Below are 18,511 nucleotides of genomic sequence, written 5' to 3'. Positions count from 1 at the left end.
TTTTTGAGTTCGAGCCCCGTGTCGGGCTCTGTGCCGACAGCTCAGAGCCTGGAACCTGCTTCTGATTCTGTGTCTCCCTGTCTCCCTGCCCCTCCCCCACTCATGCTGTGTCTCTGAAATAAACATTAAAAAAAATTTTTTTAATAAAAAAAAAAAAGGAAAAAAAATTGAGTGAGTTATTACCCCTCCATCTGCTCTAGGACCTTAAACAATTCACTTCAGCTCTCGAGGTCTCAGTTTTCTCCTTTTTTAAATGATAGGTATCTTCCCATTTTGAGTAGTATGCTCAAATTCAAGGAGTCTTTTAATAAGTAACTTTTGAAATTCAGATACTTTTTTTTTTAATGCTTATTTATTTTTGAGAGAGAGAGCGAGGGATACACAAGCTGAAGCAGGCTCCAGGCTCTGAGCTGTCAGTACAGAGCGTGATGCGGGCTCAGACTCAGGCACTGTGAGATCATGACCTGAGCCAAAGTCAGATGCTTAACCAACGGAGCCATGTAGGCACCCCTCAGATACATTTTCAAAACATTTTTGGTGTCTAAGAGGCTTACCTTATAGATACTAATTTTACAAAGCACATATTCAGGCGTATAAAAGCCAACTTTATTCTTCTTGTAGAACTTCACGTTTATCGCGAGCTTCCCTTTCACCCAGTGAAATCTGGCCACTTTGGGGTAAACTCATTCAATTCAGTGCTTTCTCAGTCTCTCAGGTACACTCTTCAGATGAGGCCTGTTAATGCCAGTCTTTTTTCTTCCCTCCCCATTCTTTCTGGGGTAGCATCTGAATTCCAAAAGATTCTGTGAAACCCACTTTTCGGTGGGAGTGTTCACTGGCCAGGGTGTGCCCCGGGAAGACTCCTGTGTCAGAGGAACCAGTGTTTGCGTCAGGAGACAGATCACAAAGGGCCTTTTACAGGGAAGCTCCCAGTGGGAAAGTCAGAAAGCACACTTGATTCTCCCTCAACTACTCTTGCCTCCTGGCCTCTGCCCCTGCTGTTCCTCTGCCTGGAACGCTCCGCCCGCTACCTTGTCATTGCTGTATTCCGGCACACACTGGCTACAAAATTACTCCTCCCCTTTGAGTTGCAAGTAATCTCCCTGTTTGAGAACGGTTTGCTCCTTGTTGAGCAAAACATCCTTGTGAAGTAAAGCTCTCTGAATTTTCTCTCCGCAGGCGATCCATCAAAAACCACCGACTTTGATGGCTATCTGGCTGGTACGAAATTGGTGGATCTTACAGGGTGACTGTGGATTAATGCAGACTTCATCAGGCAGTAACTCCAATTATAGCCATCCCCCCCCCCCCCCCCACCACCATTTGACATCTCTTTACTGGAATAAATCACCACAGTCCTAGCAAGTGTGATGCCATTACCCATCTGGAAAGTACCTTTCCCCTCTGTCACAATCTGCAAGAACCACCAAAAGTAGTTTGCTTTTATTTATCAGGACCCATAGTGCACGCTCACGATCTTGCCGTAGGGTCAAATCCGTTTTCGTGCTTTTTGCCGGAAGATGAGCCAAGGTTTCTAAGTGTCTTCACATTCCACAGAACATCACGTGTGCACTCTACAGATGATGCCATGCTGAATGGACCTGGATCTTGATGCCTTAGTAAGAAGCAGGTCAACTAGTGGAAAAGGGAAACCACCTATAAAGCAACAGATCCCTCAGCATCCGGTCGGGAAGACGGAAGTAACTACACAATTTAAACAAGAACTTAATCTAAGGAAGTGGTTAAACAGATGCCGGTGAACTGAAAAACTAAAATGGGGCCATCAAATTAACAGAAATAGACGATTCAGGAAGCAATTGCTCGTGCTAGAGAACACAGTTAAGAAGTGCGGGCTGTAAGAGCCGAGAACTCGAAGGGAAACTTCTATGGACTGACTTTTTGCAGGGTGAGAGTACACAGCTGGAGCCAAGGCTTCGGAAGCTCAGAGTAAAATCCGGGACTCTTTCAGGAGGGCCGCTTCTCAGGGCTTGGTAAACGTCTGAACCATTAAGATGCAATCTGCTCCAGGAGAGCCAAAGAAAGTTGGAGATCCAACCACCTGCCCCTGCCAGGTTATGCTTTGTTGCTGCGGCAACACCCCTGCAAATTCATGTGGAAACAGCAAGCGCCTTCTCCCCCTCCCTTTCGCTCCTGGCCTCCCTCTAACTCCCCCTATTGGCAAAGTTTAATAAAGCTTTCAGCAAAGGAGAAACCACATTGTGGTGACGAGACGGGCTAAATATAGAACGTGTTTGAAACAGAGATGTATCTGCTTATCAATTGGCACATTTACTACGGGAAGGCTTTAACCCTTAGCAAAACTTTGCTCAATTAAGCCCCAATCTGTAGCCCTAATCAAGCTCCTTAGCTGTTACCACCTAAATCTTGGGTTAGCACTCATGCTAAAACCTAAACACTTTCTCTAACCCTAATGAGTTCGTTATTTCCCAAAACTCATAAAAAACTCACATATCGGGACGCCTGGGTGGCTCAGTCGGTTAAGGGTCGGACTCTTGATTTTGGCTCAGGTCATGATCTCATGGTTTGTGGGTTTGAGCCCTGTGTTTGAGCCAGTGTGGAGCCTGCTTGGGATTCTCTCTTTCCCTCCCTCTCTCTGCCCTCCCCTGTGCTTTCTCTCTCAAAATAAATAAATAAACTTAACTTAAAAATTCTTACATATCACAGATTATATCATCTGTACTTTTGTTCACAGTAGTCATTCCGTGTGGAATTGTCCCCATCCCCCCCCCATCCCACAGATTTCCATGATCGTCTTAGAAACAACTTATTCTTACTGAGATCTTACTATGTACTGCACACCCTTCTAGGCTCTTTGCATATTTAACTTTAATCATTAAACAACCCTGAGGGGTATAACTTATTTATTTCCACCTTTTAAACATTTTACAACTTGCCCAAAGTCACATAACTAATAAAAAGTAGAGCTGGTCCTCCAATGCCTATCATAAACAATTTAAAATATCGCCTCATAAAATCCAAATCAAGTGTCACCTTCTCTGAAAAGACTCCTAGAGTCCCTCAATCCAAATTACATGCTTCCTCCCTGATATATTTTTACCATGGCGGAGCTTTTCAGTGTACATGATCTTTTCACTGGTATTTATATCCGTGCACCTTCTATAAATAATCTAGTGCCCAGCTGCCTAATAGAACCCCCTGCGTTGACAGCATTGTATCTGTGCTGTCCAACATGCGCAGCCAGCAGCCACACGTGGATACTGAACAGATGAAACGCAGCAAGTGTCACTCATGTTATTCTATTTTATTTAAATTTATATATAAATAGCCACAGGTGGCTAGGGGCCACCATATTGGATTGTGAAGATGCAGTGAGTAACACAGTACAGAACAGTTACTCATTCGTGAAAAACTTCACTGGGCAAAAAGAAAACACTTCCATAGCTTCGTTCTTCTCTTTCAAACCATATACAGACTCACACTGACTTACTTTATTATTAATTTTCTAATGTTTATTTATTTATTTATTTATTTATGCTTTTTATTTGTGTTTGAAGGAGAGAGACAGAGCATTAGCGGGGGAGGAGCAGAGAGAGAGGGAGATAAAGAATCCGAACCAGGCTCCAGGCTCTGAGCTGTCAGCACAGAGCCTGATGCAGGGCTGAAACTCACTAACTGTGAGATCATGACCTGAGCTGAAGTCGGATGCTTAACTGGCTGAGCCACCTAGGTGCCCCTAATGTTTATTTATTTTTAAGAGAGAGAGAGAGAGAGAGAGACAGAGCAGGGAGAGGCAGAGAGAAGGAGACACAGAATCCAAAGAGGCTCCAGGCTCGGAGCTGTGAGCACAGAGCCCGACTTGGGACTCGTACCCAAGAACCTCGAGATCATGACCTGAGCCAAAGTCCCAGGCTTAACTGAGCCACCCAGGCATCCCATGGTTTGCTTTATTAATAAATCTCTATATGAATAAACATGCCACAAAACATGATATAGCTTCACTATCAAACTCTATCCCATATTTTATCTTGCATAATATGCATCTACATGCCACACTGGTGTTTTTTTGCAAAACTTTTTGAAGGATTTTAACAAATCTGTTGCGTAGTTTATAACTGTCGATGCTACACTTTTTTTCCCTCTGCATTGTTCACTGATAAATCCCAAGTAACTAGGTCAGTGCCTGGCACATACTAGGGACTCAAATAATTGTTGAATGAATGAATCATCTATACCAGGGCATCCTTGTGAAATGGGAAAACTTACAAATTTTTATAAACAATGTAATAACTAAGGAAATAGGTTAAGTCTGTAGATATTAGACATTTATTCATTTTAATTTCGAAAATTTTTTCTTTGGCGTTTTGGAGCAAATACTCTACCATTTCTGATTTCTAAACAAAAACTGACCTTGTCTTCTGGAAGCTTCTCCCATCCTCAAAATGCTTGACCGACAATAGGCCTTTGGCTGGGCTGAATCCACAATATCTAAAAAGTCAATTTGGAAGGACAAAGGGTTGGGAGAAGAGAGGCTAAGTACAACCAAGATTGGGGCCAGGAATCGCCCCAGACCAGAGCGTCAGCCCTGCAAACTGGGGAGCGCGCAAGGCCCAGTGTCCGCCCCCGCCGAAGCCCCGCCCACCCACGGACCCCGCCTAGCCGCGCTGAGACCCCGCCCCCACGAGGCCCCGCCCCGCCGCGGATGCTGCCATAGAAACCCAGAAAGCGACATGGCTGCCGCCGGCCTCGGAGGAAGGCTTTTGACACTGCCGGCGGCAGCCCTACCCAAGTCACCGTCACTTTCGCTACAGGCAGCAGCTCCCATCCGAGGGAAGCCTAAGAAATATCTGGTCTATCCGCATCCACCGAAGAGCTCCCGCCTGTCCCCGTCGGTTCTGCGCTGGCTCCAGGGCCTGGATCTCACCTTCTTTCCTAGGAACGTCAACAGGTGCAGGAGCAAGCCGCCTAGACGGGGCCTGAGCACCCCGGGGACCCGCCGACCACTCGGCTGCCCCGCCTGCCTCGCCGCGGCACTGGGCGCAGACGGCCTACTCCCCTGGTTTAGGTTTCAGACCCCGACCCCCACCCGCTCAGCGCTCGGCGCGCGCGCGCGCACACACACACACACCCCTTCTTTTAGGGAGCGGGCCTGGAAAATACATGACGAAGCACTCACTTATGCATTTACCCATTCAATTATCACATTTTCGATTTAAGCTAATATAGAATGCCTTGGTGACTACAAAAAAATACTGATAGTCAAGGTTCTTTCTTTAGAGACACTAGACATTAATAATCGTGGGGATCAGTTTATCCTCTGGATGGCATCTGGTTTTTCCAATCAGGGACTGGAAAAAAGTTGCTGCTGAACTGCAGCCACCCTGAACGTAACGGGCGGTTAATATCTGCTCTGGGAATGCGAACTAATTTCCATAAATATGAAGGCGATGACTTTTTTGCAAAGACTCTGGTTTACTAATTTCAATATTCCTTAATAGAGACATGCCTGAAATTTTCAATGTGCATCGGAATCGCCTAGGGATCTTGTTAAAATGAAGATTCAATACAAATTAATAGTTTGGGTTCATAAAAAGAACACGAAAGCCTTTAGTGTGTATCTAATCTTATTAAAATTCTATTCCATAGCAGGTCTTCCTTAGAGCAATGATCCAACAAAACTAATTTTATAAGTTATTTGCTGTCAGTGTGGAATATTAAATTGGTGTTAATTGATTATAAAACAAACTGTAAAAGTAACCACATTTTATTTCATTTCTTTAATATTATGGCTCAGGGATTTTTCAAATGGCTTCCTGATTGCAGAAATATTCACTATATATTACCCCAAGGACCTTAAATTGTCATCCTTTGAAAATGGAACTTCTTTGAAAGTCAAGTTGGATAACTGGGCACAGTTGGAGAAGGTAAATTAGCAGTCATCGACTTTAAGAAGTTTGTGTTTTAAATGGTGTACTCCTGATGTCGTGGATATCTACACACACGTGCGTGTGGCTGTGCCACGAGGCTGGCAGCTTGTTTCCGTGTATTACAATGAAGGTTATTAAAGTTTATCAGGAGTCACTTATGAAACTCATTTCAAATTGGAGTAGGATAGAATGGTTGCTTTTCTTGCTGAACGCTATTTAATAGTTAACATGTTAAAATTAAAAACTATTAGTTGAGAGACCAAAAAAAGGGGGTTAAGGTGAATACAAAGTAATTGAAGATTTTTACGTAACTTCTTATAATGAAAATACCTTCTTTCTACTATTAAAGTTCCTGGCAAGAAAAAGACTTAAATTACCTAAAGAGCTAATCCATGGAACAATTCATTGCAAAGCTGGAGTACCTGAAATACTAATACAAGAGGTTTATACTTTGCTAACGCATCGAGAGTAAGTCGTTTGGAATCTTCTAGCGATACAACTTAAAATGAAAATTTGGTAACATAAATCTCATTACTAAAATATGGCTTGTCAACAATATTTTTTTCGTTCCAGAATTAAAAGTATCCAGGGTGACCTCGTGAATTTCACAGACTACAGTTACCAGATGCGTCTGCCCCTGGTTCCTAGCTCCACAGCTTCCAAGTCGATTAAAGATAACATTAGGTCATCAGAGATAAAAAGCAATCCCAACACGCTCAGCAATGAACTTAAAGTAGAGTTCCTCTTCCTTTTACGAATGTTGCAAAGAAAATTAAGGAGAAAATTGAATCCAAGTAAGTTTTCCTTGGAAATAGTCAACTGAATTCTTCCCAACGTAGTGAGGCTATGCTTGAGTACAGATGAAAGAAAAGTTGACCACTGTCTGTCCCAACTCTGCTTTTTCTATCCCTGGTTTAAAGGGAAAGTGGTTCTCTTATGCTTAGCAGTGGAATGATTTATCATCACTGGAGTGGTTTACAGCATATTTTTTTTAAATGAAAGCATAGGTTAACTTAGTATATTAACACTTCTCTTTTTAGAAAAGAGTGACTATGTTCACATAAAATTCTGTGGGAAGTAAGTTCAAATATCAAGTTACTAAGGAGGATGAGAATATTTCAGACTTCATCAGGATGTAAGTACTTTAGGAAAAGCCTGGATTACCATGATTTGCTCTAGATGATTTCCAGACCATGGTCATGGTTGTCCTGTAGTAGCCTCGGAATGTAGACTGGGTACGTAAGGCAAGGCAGATGGAGGCAACCCACGGCAATCTTGCAGAGAGATCACTGAAATAAGTCTCAAAGCATCCAAAGCGTTTGCCATCAGAGTCCCAACAGAGGACAAACAAAATAAGTGAACTTTCTTTCTTTCATTGTTGTTGCTTTACTAACACTTAACTTAGGACACCATTGGTCTCAGAATTCTATAGTCCTTGATTCCAGACATTTAGTGACTTCATCATGACCGTGGCACTGAAACCATTCAAGAATGAGGCAGCTGTAGGTCAGTAGGATTTCTCCCTCATTTGAACCCCCACTTTCTGAAGAAAAGAGCCATTTTCTCTCTAGTCTCTGGAAGGAAAGGAGAGCAGTAACTGTAACTTGCCCTCACAATGTGAGTTGGATATTTTGGTTTTCATCCTGTTGCTCTGTTCATCTTCTACTGCCTATCATTTTTTGTTTCTCTTCCTTATTTGCTCTTACTCATGAATTTGTGAGTAGAAAAGAACTGAGGTCATTAATCCTGTTGTGGAATTATACAGTCAAATTCTTTTGTAGGTTTTTAAACACTGTAATTCTGCTGTGATTCATGCATGCATATAATGTAGACGTACAACTTTAAAAAGACAATGAATAAATATTTGTGTATCACTGCATAATCTACGATGTGGAACATTACCCATAGCTTTATATTCTCCTGGTGTCCTGCTCTTACAGCCTTCTTCATACTTGCCTCTGAGAGTAACCATTGTCCTGCAGCCTCTGTCATTGCCTTGATTTAAAAAAGTTTGTTTATGCGCATGACTTACGTTAACTTCATTCATATGTATTTCTTAATTGAGAAGATTTTATCAAACTCTGTACTAGGTAGAATGTCTCCCATGTTGTTTATGCCCCAATCCCTGGAACCTGTGAATACGTTGTATTACATGGCAAAAGAGGCTTTGCAGAAGTCACAGACCTCAAAATAGGGAGTTTATGCTGGATTATTCAGACGGATCCAGTCTAATCACATGAGCCCTTAAAAGCTGAGATAGTTCTCCAAGTGGAGTCAGAGGAGTGCAGCAAAAGCAGGAACGATTTGAAGCGTGGGAGGGCCTCAACCTGCCACTGCCACAGAGGCCACCTGGAGAGCACAAGAAGGTGAGGGCATGGCCTCAAACAACTCTCAGGGACAGCCAGCAACAAGACAGATTTTGGACCTAGAATTGCAAGGAGCCAAATTCTGCCAAAAACATGAATGAGCATGGGAGAGGATTCATCCCCAGAGCTTCCAGAAGGAATGTGGCCCTGCTAACATCTCGATTTCAGCCTGGTGAGCCTCTAAAAAGAAGCCCATAGACTTCTGTACTGTGAGAGTAAAGATGGCTATTGTTCATGAGCCACCAACTTTATGGCAATTTGTTATGGCAGAAATGAAAAACAAATACAAACTCCATAATACCGTTGGCATCATGAGGTTATAAAAATATTCTATCCTTACCTTGACTAAGGTTTAGCCTTTCCACTTTTAAAAAATTTTAATTCCAGTTAACACAATGTTCTATTAGTTTCAGGTGTACGATTTAGTGATTGCTTCCATACAATGCCCAGTGCTCATCCCAAGTGCATCCTTAATCCCCATCACCTATTTCCCCATCCTCCACCCACCTCCCTTCCGGTGACCATCTGTTTGTAGTTAGGAGTCTCTTAGTTGTTTTGTCTTTTCTTCCCCTTTGCTCATTTTTTTTTGTTTTGTTTTTTAAATTCCACATATGAGTGAAATCATATAGTATTTATTTGCCTTTCTCTGGGTGACTTATTTTGCTTAGCATTGTACTATCGAGCTCCATCCATGTTGCAAACGGTAGGATTTCGTTCTTTCTTATGGCTGAATGATAACTCATTGTATGTATGTATATACACATATATACATATACATATATATGTATATATACACGTTATGTTTATATACATATAAACATACACACCATATCGTCTTTGTCCATTCATCCATAGATGGATGCTTTGGCTGCTTCCATCATTTGGCTATTGTAAATCATGTTGCTATAAACATCGGGGTGATATATCCCTTTGAATTAGTATTTTTGTAGCCCTTGGGTAAATATCTAGTAGTGCAATTACTGGATTGTAGGGCAGTTCTACTTTTCACCTTTTGAGGAACCTCCATATCATTTTCCAGAGTGACTGCACCAGTTTGCATTTCCACCAACGGTGCAAAAGGGTTCCTTTTTCTCCACATCCTCACCACCACTTGCCGTTTCTTGTGTTTTTTATTTTAGCCATTCTGACTAAAGGTGTGAGGTGGTATCTCATTGTAGTTTTGATTTGCATTTCCCTGGTGACAAGTGGTATTGAGCATCTTTTCATGTGTCCGTTGGCCATCTGGATGTCTTCTTTGAAGAAACATCTGTTCATGTCTCTGCTCATTTTTTAATTGGATTGTTTTTTGGGTGTTGTGTTGTAGCAGTTCTTTATATATTTTGAATACTAACCCTTTCCTGGATATGTCATTTGCAAATATCCTCTCTCATTCAGCAGGCTGCCTTTTAGTTTTGTGGACTGTTTTCTTTGCTGTGCAGAAGCTTTTAATTTTGATGTAGTCCAGAGTTTTTGTTTTTATTTCCCTTGCCTCAGGAGATATACCTAGAAAAATGTTGCTATGTTAGCCTTTCACTTAAAATAATTTTTCAACTTTACTGAGGTATAAGTGACAAATAGAAATTATATATATTTAAGGTGTAACACTTGGTGTTTCGATATACATATACATTGTTCAATGATCACTGCAATCAAACATATCCATGTTCAGAGTGCCTGGGTGGCTCAATCGGTTGAGCGTTTGACTTTGGCTCAGGCCATGATCTCACGGTTCCTGAGTTCAAGCTCTGAATTGGGCTTGCTGCTGTCAGCGCAGAGCCCGCTTTGGATCCTCTGTCCCCTCTCTCTGCCCCTCCCCTGCTCAGGCTCTCTTGCTCTCAAAAATAAACATTAAAATAAAATATCCATCTCCTCACAAGGTTGCCATTTTCTTTCTTTCTTCCCTTTTCTTTTTTCCTTGCTTGCTTGCTCTGTGTAGTGAGTACACTTAACGTCTACCCTCTTAGCAAATTTCAGGTACACAATACACTGTTAGATGCAGTCCATGCCATACATTAGACCTGCAGAACTTACCCATCCTGCATAACTGAGACTTTGCACCTCTGATCTGCATCTCCTCACGTGCCCGCCACCCCGTCCCTAGAAATTACCATTTCACTCTCTGCTTTGAAGAGCCTGTTTTACATTCCCCATAGAAGTGGAAATGCAGTATTTGTTTTTCCATGTCTGGCTTATTTCTCTTAGCATAACGTCCTCTAGTTTTATCTGTGTTGTTGCAAATGATAAATTTTCCTTTTCATTTATTATTTATTCATTTTGAGAAAGAGACTGTGCCAGTGGGCAGGGGCAGAGAGAGGGGGAGACAGAGAATCCCAAACAGGCTCCTCACTAACCATGAACCGTGAGATCATAACCTGAGCCCAAACCAAGAGTTGGAAGCTTAACAGACTGAGCCATCCAGGCACCCCCCAAATTTCCTTCTTTTTAAAGGCGGATTAATATTCCATTTTGAGTGTGTGCATGTGTGTATGTATACATGTACATATTCTCTATACGGTCATCCATTTTTGGACACTTAGGTTGTTTCTGTATCTTTGGCTAATGTGAATATTGCTGCAGTGAACATGGGGATGCAGATATTTCTCTGAGATACTGATTGTGTTTCCTTGGGACATATACCTAGAAGTGGGATTGCTGAATCATACGGTAGTTAATTTGGGACAGAATCTCCATATTGCTTCCATGATGGCTGTACCAATTTACATTCCAGCAACAGTGTAGAAGGGTTCTCTTTTCTCTCACATCCTCATGAACACTTTTTATCTTTTGTCTTTTTTGATAACAGCCATTTTGACAGATGTATGATGATATATTATTGTGCTTTTGGTTGCATGTCCCTGATTATTGGTCATCATTAGTGATGTCGGGCACCTTTCATAAACCTGTTTGCCATTTGTATTTATTTTGAGAAACATCTACTTAGGTCCTTTGCCCCATTTTTAATTGGGTTATTTGCTTTGTTCAGTATTGAGTTGTATGAATTCCTTATACGTTTTGGATATTACTTCCTTATAAAGTATTAAACACTGATGAAGGAAAGAAGACACAGATAAATGGAAAGACATCCCATGTTCATGGATTAGAAGAATATTTTTAAAATGTCCATACTACCAAATTGATCCATAGAGTCAATGCAAGCTCGCAAAACTGAATGGCAGTCTTTACAGAAATAGAAAAAACAATCCTGACTTCACATGGAATCACAAAAGAACCTGAAAACCCAAAGCAATTCTCAGAAAGAACAAAGCTGGAAGCATCACACTTCCTGACTTCAAACTGTATTAAAACAGTCAGGTACTGGCATAAAAAACAGACATGTAAACCAATGAAACAGAACAGTGAGCCCAGAAATAAATCCATGCATTTACAGTCACCTGATCTTGAATAAGGATGCCAAGAACACACAATAGGGAAAGGACAATCTAGCTCTTCAATAATCATGCTGAGAAAATTGGATATCCACTTGAAGAATCTCACACCCCAAATCAAACCAAAATGGATTAAAAAACTTAAACATGAGACCTGAAACCATATAACTGCTAGAAGAAAACACAGGGAAAAAGCTTCTCGGTATTGGCAATGAATTTTTGGAAATGACATCCAAAACACAGGCAACAGAAGCAAAAATAAATACATGGGGTTGTATCAAACTAAAGTGCTTCCTGCATAGCAAAGGAAACAAGAGTGAAAAGGGAACTATAAAATGGGGAAAAAATGTTTGCAAAGCATGTATCTGATAAGGGGTTAGTCTCTTTTAAGATCTTAATTTGAAAAAAAAAAAAAAAAGATCTTAATTTGTCTGCAACTGAAATGGAGAACCAATGGTCTCAGAACCATTTTTTGAATAGTCTGTTCTTTCCCCACTGATTTGTAGTATCCTTATGTCTCAAACTTTCCAAGTTTCTGTGTATATCTGGGCCTGTTTCCTATATATATATATATATCCTAGCTGATTTTGTCTAAACGTGTGCAACTTTATCACCCGTACGATCTTAGTTACTATGGCTTTATGGCGAGTGTTGGCACTTGGTAAACAAGTCCTGCCATTTTTCCCTCTATGAAGTATCCTATTGCATGGACCTATTTATTTCATTCACCGTGACTTTTACTGTTAGGAATTCAGTAGTACTGCCTACTGCTATATTTGCATTCACGTCTATCATGGTATTTTGTGCTCTTTATTTATTCTTTTTCCGTTTCTTGTTATTGTTTCACCTATCTTTTCTTCTTTTGGATTGGAGTAAAGACTGTCTCCCCCCACCCCCCAAACTGACTTGGAAAATTTTAAATTTCTACTCTTTGTAGTGCCATTCTAGAAATTTTACCATGCAGACTTATCCTCGTCTAAAATTAATGTCTTTACTCTTTCTCCAACTATAAGGACCCTAAAACACTGACGGCTCCTTGTCAGCCCCTTACTGCACTTCAGCATTTTAGTTTTGTCAAGTTACCTTATTTCTAACACCATAAATCAGATACGATTATTTTTCATACAGAATGTTTGCTTATAGTCTATCTCACCATCACTGTCACTCACTGGTTCTCACTGGGATTTCTAGAGCCAAACACAAGTATTCTATTTAATCTTCTAATTCAAAGTCCATCTTTGCACAAAGTTAACCTGTATCTCTCTTGTCCTCCCGTGAGCACACTTTCTCTTTAGCCATGGATCACCTCAACCCTTCAGATTCTGCAACAGTATTCTGTTATCACCCATCTTGATCTTTGAGGCTGCTGATTTGAAGCTCAAAGTCATGAACTGTGATAATTATAGTTCTGAGGATGCTGCTGACCAGAGCTGTATTTAGCATGAACAGGGTCTGGCTGATGAGTAGAAATAACCTTAGACTCTTCTTCAAGCTGCAGAGGAGCAGTAAGTGATCTTTAGAAGCACAGGGAAGTTGATATCCAAGTGTGATAGATAGAATTATAGAATTAATGAGACATAGGGCAAACGAAGAAATAATTTTAAGTCACTATTTTTAAAGCATAAATAGGTTTGCAAAACAGATACTGCATGTTGTTCATATGAAATATAAACAATATTTAAGAAATCATTTAACCTGTGATGACAGAAGTCAATACAGTATTTTCTTTTTAGGATACTGTGTAGGAGAGACAAGCAGGGGATTTGGGGGGTACTTACTAGTAATGTATGATCTCTTGACCTGGGTGATGGCTACCCCAAGTGTATTCATTCCAAAAATTCATCAAGCTGTAAACACATAATTTGTTTACTTTTCTGTATACATATTATTACTGAATAAAAACTTATCAAAAAAACTAAGAACATAGTCTTTAAAATAACAGGTTTTTTTGAAATAACTTTTTTAAAGCCACTATCTTGTGCATCAAAGATGTGAAAAATGTGGGGAGAAGGTTAATAATCTTCATATTCACACCACTCTTAAGAATATGATAAAACAGATGTCTAAAGAATTTGCCTAATTTTTAAATTACAGTGTCTTATTCTGGCCCTGGCCGTAGTGATTTTCTAACAGTTTTTGTGTTCCTATTTCATAGAATGGTTTGAGGTCAAACCAACAGTGGGAGAACTTACTCTTGACCACCTTCCGACCCATGGCTCTGGGTGCAAATATAACTCCATGATTTCAAGGGAAAGAGTTGCTCCTGTTTTACGTGAGTTTTGTTACTGTGGTTTTATTCTTAACTTTTTACCTGGGAACTGAACCTTTTGCTGCTACTTGGTTCCTTAGAATTTTTTTAAACAGTGAAAATGTTGGTCTAGGCATTCAGTCTAAAACTGTGTATTAGGCTGGTGTCGGCATGCTCTGGGTAGGTGGAGGGGCCACACAGTCCGCTGAGTACCGGTCACATTGGGGAGGTTTCCAAGCCAGATTCCCCCCACCCCACCCCAACTAAAGGACCCACTTCAGCTCTGATTTATCTTTAAAGAGGTGGGTCTCAAACAGGTGAAGGCCAGTGCAGAGCTCAAAGCTCAATTCTCTACCAGCAGGTAAGGAATCAGCCCTAAGGCAGATACTGATACTTGCCTACTTGTATTACAACAAGCCCCTAGTTTAAATCCTGGGAGTTCAGAAAGTGTTCACAGCATAGCAATCTAGAGCCCATAAGCCAAAATCAGTCTCCCACCCTGTTTTTGTAGAGCCTGCAAGTTAAGAATGGCTTTCACATTTTTAAATGGTTCAAACAGTGCATCGGAAGAAAAATGGTATTTTCTGATGCACAAACATTGTATGAAGTTCAAATTTCTATGTTCATAAAGTTGTACTGGAACACAGCCAAGACCATTCCGCATGCCATGTCTATGGGCTGCTTTTACGCGACAAAAGCAGGGCCGAGTCGCTGCCCACAAAGTAGGTTTAGATTTAGTGAATAAAAACAGATATAAGCAATAAAACCAATAATTTCGGGGACATGTTGAGGACATACTTTCAATGAAAATTATTCATTGCTCATCTGAAATTCAAACTTAACTGAGTGTCCATATTTTGTTTTTACTGTCTGGGCTCTGATGGAAAATATCAGGGGACCTGTCCTACAAGGCAGGATTCCTAAAATGTTAAGGGTTTCATGGGGGGTGGGGGACACAGGCCTTTGTTTATATAGGGTCTGGAAAAGCAATGTTAACAGATCCCTCCTTTTAACCTTGTGATTTCTCAGAGCCTTTAATATGCTAATACTCATTGTAAACAGTGAAGAGGAGAGGTACCCAGGGAAGTGTTTTCCAAACTCTATTTGAGCACACACCACTCTTATTTGGCTTTGTTTTGCTAATGGCCTGGTAGAACTACCATTTCTAAGAGCACACTTTGTAATATCTAGACATTAGAACAGTCCATTAAAAGGTCTAACTCATATGCTTGAGGCATGGTACTCAGCATGACTCAACTCGACAGAAGTGAATAATGACGTTTCTATGGAAAAAAAAAAAAGTATCCATAGTTTCACCTTCAGATTCTGGGAACACATCCTCTCCTTCAACCTGCCTCAACCTTCTTCCAACAGTGATGCCTGCAGGGCAGGGAGAGCTCCAGCAGGTAGAAGCTGTGACTCCAGGGCAGAGGCTGGGGGGCGGGGGGGGGGGGGGGGGGGGGGCTTTGCTGGTTCCCTTGCTTGCCTCTTTCCCCTTAGGACTACTTAGACCTGCCTGGGGGTGGGAAAGCACAGAACCATTTGCTTCGGGACCTGCAATGAGAAGGCGGGAAGAGGAATGAGATGTTGCAAGGCCTCCTTCCTGCATAAGAAACAGATGCAAAGTGTCCATATATATGTGTGTGTGTGCGCGCGCACACACACACACACACACACACACACACACACACACACACACACGATGGCTACTGATACTTGAATAGCTGAAGAACATTCCTTTATCTTTCCAGAAACATTTCAAGGTCACAAATGAGTTTTGAGAAAAATAATGCTCTCATTTCGGGTCACAACTCCAAGGAGAACGGAGTCCTGCTTTCACGACTGTAATGACGTAGCAACTGCTGCACGTGACTTCTCCCCCATTTTATTCTCTCTGTGCTCTTCTGAGTCCCCCTCACTTGAGCGGGCTTTCTCCATCCTTTCCAAAGTGGGTGATGGGCTAAGCGAGACATCACCAGGACAGATCAGAATGGGAAGAAACATGCTTTTCTCTCTCTACTTCTCTCAATCCTATTCCAGAAACTTGGATCCTGTTAGTCTGGGCACAATGGAAATTAATGAATGGTGTGCAGCTGACTTTGGTAATTACATGGATGAGAGCTGTTTTGCTAGATTTTATTGTTTCCAAATTAATTCAAGGGATTCCATCTCAGTTTTTTCTACTGACAGAGCAGAGTGTGTAGGTCAGGTCAGCTAACATAATGGGCGCGAGTGGAAGGAGGGGAGCAGAGCGAGGCCGCAGGTAAACGGGATCCTATCTTACCATCTAAGATTGCGCGGCACGGAACGGCACCAAATCCACAGGCCGTTCACCTCGAAAGCTTCTAATTCTCAAATAGGGTGGCAAAAATTAATTGTAAGACAGGTTGTTGCCTTTGTTTTTTTCGTTAACACTGAAGTCCCTGCATATGTTTACCTAAACCTAGCATCTAGTGAACTCGTGGGCCGGCCAAGGGAGAATACATTTCTTAGCTGCCACTGGTCCCTCACATGAGAACTGAGCGACCTGGAAGGTCAGCCAGTTTGGACGCTTCATTGCAATCAGAGTTCCAGAAACTAAACTGCGAATTATGTGTATTTGCCAAATCTCAGCACTGTTAGAATCGAGGCCTCAGCTGCTTTCTGAAACAACATCTAAAAATAGTTGAGTCATATTCAGTATCAGATACACCGAACTAAGCCCCGGGTATTTTAGGCACTGCTAATGGCTTTTGGAAGTGGGGGGCATTCCGATTTTTTATTTACGGCCACTACACTGCGTGCTTTAAATATTCTACTTACCAGGCATGTAGATGAACCTGTGTTCAGATGTTGCTGATCCTTGTGCAAGTTCCGTATGTTAGAAACACTGATCATCGCGCAAATGTTTAATAACCACAAACTGATTTTAATGTTGTTTATTTAAATATGCCAGGAAATACAGGTACTGTTGGCAATCCACTTAGAAGAATTCATGTCAAACAAGCCGGAAAATATTCTTTTGAATCTGCTATGAACCCTATCACAAACACGAAAAAGTAACCTTGAAAAGCACATGTCCAATGGCTTTGAAGATGTAATGCAGCATCTTCTGCCATCCTAGAGGGTCTAATCACCTGGTTGTGGGTATATAAGTAAATTAAAGCGATGTCTTATCCATAATTGGGCTCAAAACGTGTTGTTTTTTTTTCAATTCAACAACCACGTATTAAAACACCTGTGCCGGGTACTGTTGAAAATGCAAAATCAACAGAGAAGGAGCAAACATCATTTTAAAAGGTACAGTTAAACATAATTCACCATGACAGGTAAAAGTTTTCTCTCATCAATTCTGTAGCAATGGTGGATCTGCTTTGTTATGTTTTCCTCATCAGAAATGAAAAGAGCTACCACTTTGCCTGATATATATTTACACATCACATGCACTCACAAACAATGCATCCCGGACGGTGATTATCACAAGTTGGCCCGGAAAGAATACTGCCCACCCCCATAAACAGCTAGACTTAAAACATTTTTAAAAAACAGGCATCGTTCTTCTTGTTGATAGGGAGCTGTGGGAGAGGAAAAATTGTGCCTCACTTGGAATTTGGTTCAGGTGTTTAGCAAACCATTTAGCTCAATTGAAAAATTTCTACTGGTTGCTGCCACTCCCCAGAATTTTAGTGGAGGGAAACCAGAGTTGGCCGATATCTTGAAAGATGGATTATCTTTCATGCATTCTTATAATTTTACATTCACATTTGGAAAATTTTCTTCAACTGTAATTAGTCATGTTGTTACGCTCTCTCATTAACAGTCTCATCCGACTTCCAAGATGAGCATTACTGATGCTGGATCCTGAGACACACACGCCAATCTCCAGCTAAACTCTGTTCGTTGTTTTGCATTGCTGAAGGCTTGGCTTTATTAGAATTTCTATCTCCAAAGACTTCTGTGTTTAATTTCACATTTTGGGCAGGTAATATTTAGTGAAAGAAATTAAAGAGGGCCCACATGAAATAGGATGGCTTCTTGGGAGTGAGTGTACAATCTAGTTTTATCTGAGGTAAAGGGTATATAGTTTAAATGCATACCTTAAGCAGCTACACATTACCCATCTGTTACCTTGCATTCTTTTAAAAACAATTTTTTTTACGTTCATTTATTTTTGAGAGAGACAGAGAGAGAGTGCGAGCAGGAGAAGGGCAGAGAGAGGGGGAGACAGAATCCGAAGCAGGCTCCAGGTTCTGAGCTGTTAATACAGAGCCCGACGCGGGGCTTGAACCCACAGACTGTGAGATCATGACCCGAGCCGAAGTCGGACACTCAACCGACTGAGCCACCCAGGCACCCCTGTTACCTTGCACTCTACTGGCACAAATCTAAAGTAGAAAATTATGAGACTAATTTTTAACCCATAAAATATAGTTCCTTAGGAAGGGGCTATAGAAGCAAGTCTTTGGAACCTCAGCTGGGGAAAAGATCCAGAGAAAAGGATTTAAATTTGGGTAGAGAGTCATACAAAATGTTTCTTTATTCTTCTCCTGACTGTATGTTCAATCTCCTGAAAAAGCTGATCACTCACCACTGCCTATGGTAAGTTCTCATGACTCCCGTGGGGCC

The 18,511-nt window shown here is 41.2% G+C and overlaps 2 protein-coding genes across 5 annotated transcripts in view; both read left to right on the top strand.

Moving 5' to 3' along the window:
* The window catches only part of ASB5 (ankyrin repeat and SOCS box containing 5), a 55,350-nt gene extending 53,138 nt beyond the window's left edge, over positions 1 to 2,212 (top strand). The window contains exons 8-9 of one of the 3 annotated variants that reach the window (XR_009258893.1): positions 1,181 to 1,246; positions 1,558 to 2,212. The gene's annotated coding sequence lies outside the window, so the exon portion shown is untranslated. Of the gene's footprint in view, positions 1 to 1,180 lie in introns of all 3 variants that reach the window. The other 2 variants (XM_058719920.1, XM_058719919.1) reach the window with 2 other exon arrangements.
* Positions 2,213 to 4,666: 2,454 nt separating this feature from the next.
* On the top strand, positions 4,667 to 17,068 carry SPATA4 (spermatogenesis associated 4). 2 transcript variants are annotated; one of them, XM_058719916.1, is made up of 8 exons: positions 4,667 to 4,927; positions 5,774 to 5,903; positions 6,256 to 6,374; positions 6,480 to 6,700; positions 13,814 to 13,930; positions 15,230 to 15,312; positions 15,658 to 15,733; positions 16,851 to 16,954. In XM_058719916.1, the coding sequence occupies exons 1-7, from the start codon at positions 4,710 to 4,712 to the stop codon at positions 15,685 to 15,687; spliced, it is 918 nt and encodes a 305-aa protein (XP_058575899.1). In that variant the 5' UTR covers positions 4,667 to 4,709; the 3' UTR covers positions 15,688 to 15,733; positions 16,851 to 16,954. The 2 variants fall into 2 exon arrangements, with proteins under 2 accessions (XP_058575899.1, XP_058575901.1); XM_058719918.1 differs by lacking the exons at positions 15,230 to 15,312; positions 15,658 to 15,733 and having other exon boundaries at positions 4,669 to 4,927; positions 16,842 to 17,068.
* The last annotated feature ends 1,443 nt before the right edge of the window (positions 17,069 to 18,511 follow it).

This window comes from Neofelis nebulosa, chromosome 3 (genome assembly GCF_028018385.1).
Source record: "Neofelis nebulosa isolate mNeoNeb1 chromosome 3, mNeoNeb1.pri, whole genome shotgun sequence".
Taxonomy (NCBI): Eukaryota; Metazoa; Chordata; class Mammalia; order Carnivora; family Felidae; genus Neofelis; species Neofelis nebulosa.
Note: the sequence above shows the minus strand (reverse complement) of the source record. Positions and strands in the feature narration are given on the sequence as shown.